This window comes from Notolabrus celidotus, unplaced genomic scaffold, assembly GCF_009762535.1.
Source record: "Notolabrus celidotus isolate fNotCel1 unplaced genomic scaffold, fNotCel1.pri scaffold_248_arrow_ctg1, whole genome shotgun sequence".
NCBI lineage: Eukaryota > Metazoa > Chordata > Actinopteri > Labriformes > Labridae > Notolabrus > Notolabrus celidotus.
In genome coordinates, this window is record NW_023260092.1 from 64,702 (window position 1) to 68,101 (window position 3,400).

A 3,400-nucleotide genomic window follows, 5' to 3' on the forward strand; every position below is an offset into this window, starting at 1 on the left:
GGTCAGAACACAGCAGGAGTCTCACTGGATGCTCACCTGGCTGGTCCCCACCTGTGGGACTCTCCGGGCCTCCTGGACCCTCTGGAAGAGGTCTGAAACAAGACAGGTTGGTTTTAAAGGGTCAGTCCAAGGAGAGGTCAGACTCAGGGTTCATCCTCAGTCTGCGTCACACTCTGATCCTGACATCAGACCAGAACCACAGAGCTCTCAGACCAGATCCACAGAGCTCCCAGACCTGTTCCACAGAGCTCTCAGACCAGATTCAAAGAGCTCTCAGACCATATCCACAGAGCTCTCAGACCAGATCCACAGAGCTCTCAGACCTGTTCCACAGAGCTCTCAGACCAGATTCAAAGAGCTCTCAGACCAGATCCACAGAGCTCTCAGACCTGATCCACAGAGCTCTCAGACCTGATCCACAGAGCTCCATGATCTGATCTGCCTGAGTGATAAACATGTTTATATTTCAGATTATAGGCTCTAGTCTTCTTGGTAATCTGGTTTCTGGTTTAAAGGAGGTTTTAAGGAGGAGGGGTGAGACCTGGGGAAGCCGTCGTCCTGCCACTCCTCTCTCAGCTCCATATCCTGGATGTTGGGGGGGTCTGAGGACCCTACAGGAGCCCTGCAGGGACAAAACACAGACACAGTGAAGACCTGAACCCAGAGCATGAGTTACTTTATATCAACAGTCCTACAGGACCCTGCACCTGAACGCATCACACCCACACCCACCCCTACACACACACACACACACACACACACACACACACACACACACACACACACACACACACACACACACACACACACAGCCTTTGATGGCTCTGAGTTTCTTCCTGATTTTCCAGTCGAGCACAGATCCTCCGTCAGGTGACTCTCACCTGTGACTCTTCAGACGCAGGAAGTCAGGTGTGAGTGAACGGACCTGTCAGACCGCTCTGACTGAGACTCACCTGAGCAGGTGAGGGGGGCGGGGCTCTATTGTCCCTGTGTTTGTTGTCACTGAAGCAGAAGGCTGACACACCCACACAGGTGACCACACCTCTGTGTGTGTGTGTGTGTGTGTGTGTGTGTGTATGTGTGTGTGTGTGTGTATGTGTGTGTGTGTGTGTGTGTGTGTAAAGGTAGATGGGACGTCATTCTCAGGTTGGGGGTCATGTTTCCTCCGTGGTGCCTTCAGGGTCTGCCTGGGAAAATCCCACTCTCAGCAGGTTTGTGTTTTCTGCGGTGGTTCTCCTGTTTTGGGTCCTGGAGACTCAGGGCTTCTAGGACTCTCCAGGAGACTCCGGGGTATCATACTGGACCTGTCAGGGGTCTTACAGAGGCCTGTTTGACGGGGGTCAAGGTTTCACCTCTTGAGGAAACATGTTGATGAAGCTCAGAGTTCCTGGAGGAGATCCAAGGATCCTTGAAATCCTGTCGTGATTTTAAGGATCTATAAAAACAAGGAGAGACTCGGGGTAAAGGGAAAAGGTTTCATCGGTCTGGAGGATGTTCCAGGGTTTCCAGGTGAGAGTTAGGACCCTTTAGGAGGTGAAACAGGTGCTGTCTAAGGTTCCAGGGGTTTCAAGGGTACCTCAAAGGATTCCAGGGGTTTTTGAGGGGTTTGAAGGCTGTGGAAGGTGCTCGGCTTCAGTAGGTCAGATGGGTTTATGAGGATCCAGACCTCAGAGCTCTTGTCCACACAGGGTGCTTAAAGATGTTCCAGGAATGCTTGAGGAGGTCCTTGAGGGGCTGGAGGAGGTTCCAGGGTTCCTGGGTGGGACTCTGAAGGAGGTCCAGGGTCAGTGTTTACGTCTGAAACCTGAGACTGGTCCGACAAAAACAAAATCCTCTGCTGATGAAACCTGAACCAGCTCTGTGACGAAGACCTGATCCTGGAGACTCCAGACCCCGAACAGCAGACAGGAAGTCAGCTGACATCACTTCCTGATCGGCACTGAACAGCAGACATGATGACCACTTTACTGCCCGCCTGGAAGAACGAGCGCTGGGACTAAAAACACTAAGTGCAACCACACTTCCTCTTTGAGCTGGAACAGGAAACACACACACTAACACACACACACTAATACACACACCACACACACACACACACACAGGGTCTCTTAGAGTGTGTGTGTGTGTGTGTTCTGTACCTGTCCTTTGTGGGTCCAGCGGGGGAGCTCATGATGTCACAGTGATGTCACAGCGTTCTGACCAGCAGGTGTGAGCAGCTGGAAGACGCTCGCTCTCTGAGTCCTTCTCCTTCCTCCCTCTCTCTCACTCTCTCTCTCTTCCTCTCTCTCTCCCTCCCTCCCTCTCTCTCTCTTCCTCTCTCTCTCTCTCCCTCTCTCTCTCTCTCTGGGAGTTCCCTCTCTGACTCAATGAGACTCACCCTCGCTCGCCCCCCTCTCTCTCTCTCTCTGCCTGACAGGTTCAGCTGCATTTCTCAGCAGCGCTGCTCTCTGATTGGCCGGTCTCACCTGCTCTGTGCAGACAGGTGAGTCAGCAGCAGGTCAGCTTCAGTTTGACTTCATTAAAACCGACCAATCAGCAGCTGAGGACGTTTAAAGCAGGAGGCGGGTGCAGGGTGTCCTCAGGGTCCTGCTGCCCCCCCTCAGGTACTGAGACTCCATCAGCTGCAGGTGAGAACGCTCAGCGCCGGCTCCACCTGGACCTTTTCCCTCACAGCCTCCAGACAAGTTTAGGAATTTTCAGGAGTTATGTTTTATTTTGAAGGATTAGATTTCAGAAGAGGTTTATTTTGAAAGTCTATCAGCAGGAAGAAGCATTATTATACATTTATTTATCAATCTATCTTTATTTATAAATCCCAACAAACCTTCTCCTCAGACTCCCTCCAAACAGGGCTGGTCTAGACCGGACTCTATGTTCTATTATCAACAAAGACCAAACATCAAGACCGGATCAGATCCAGGACTCAGTCTGATCTCATCTTAATCCACCATGAGCAGAGACCTGCAGCATTTAGCAAGTTACAGTGGCAAGGACAAACTTCCTTTAACAGGCAGAAACCTCCAGCAGGACCAGACTCATGTTAGACACACATCTGAATCTGAGACCGTGTTGGAGAGAGGGATAGAGGGAGAGGGAGAGGGAGAGAGAGAGAGGGAGAGAGAGAGAGAGAGAGAGAGAGAGAGAGAGAGAGAGAGAACAGTTTTTATTTTAAAAGATAAAATGAGGAGGAGACTCGTCAGACTCTGACCTCTGTTTGTTTTTAATTATTCTGTTTTTTATTTCTGAGATTTAATATAAAAAATAAAAGAACCTTCTTAAACTCTCAGACTCAGAAACAGGAAGACTCAAATGTAAATATTTAAATGAAGTGTTGAGGTGAAAGTCTGACTTTGTTTCTCTTAATGTAAAATAATTCTTATAAATAAAAATGATGAAGTGA

General features: G+C 49.7%; 1 protein-coding gene across 1 annotated transcript in view; it reads right to left on the minus strand.

Moving 5' to 3' along the window:
* bnipl (BCL2 interacting protein like) overlaps positions 1 to 2,250 on the minus strand; it is a 5,898-nt gene extending 3,648 nt beyond the window's left edge. Inside the window, exons 1-3 of the mRNA XM_034678866.1 lie at positions 2,139 to 2,250; positions 542 to 622; positions 37 to 92 (exon numbers count right to left, since the gene is read on the minus strand). Coding sequence (XP_034534757.1) covers positions 37 to 92; positions 542 to 622; positions 2,139 to 2,170 — 169 coding nt within the window. The 5' untranslated portion in view covers positions 2,171 to 2,250. The remainder of the gene's footprint in view (positions 1 to 36; positions 93 to 541; positions 623 to 2,138) is intronic.
* Between the last annotated feature and the right edge of the window lie 1,150 nt (positions 2,251 to 3,400).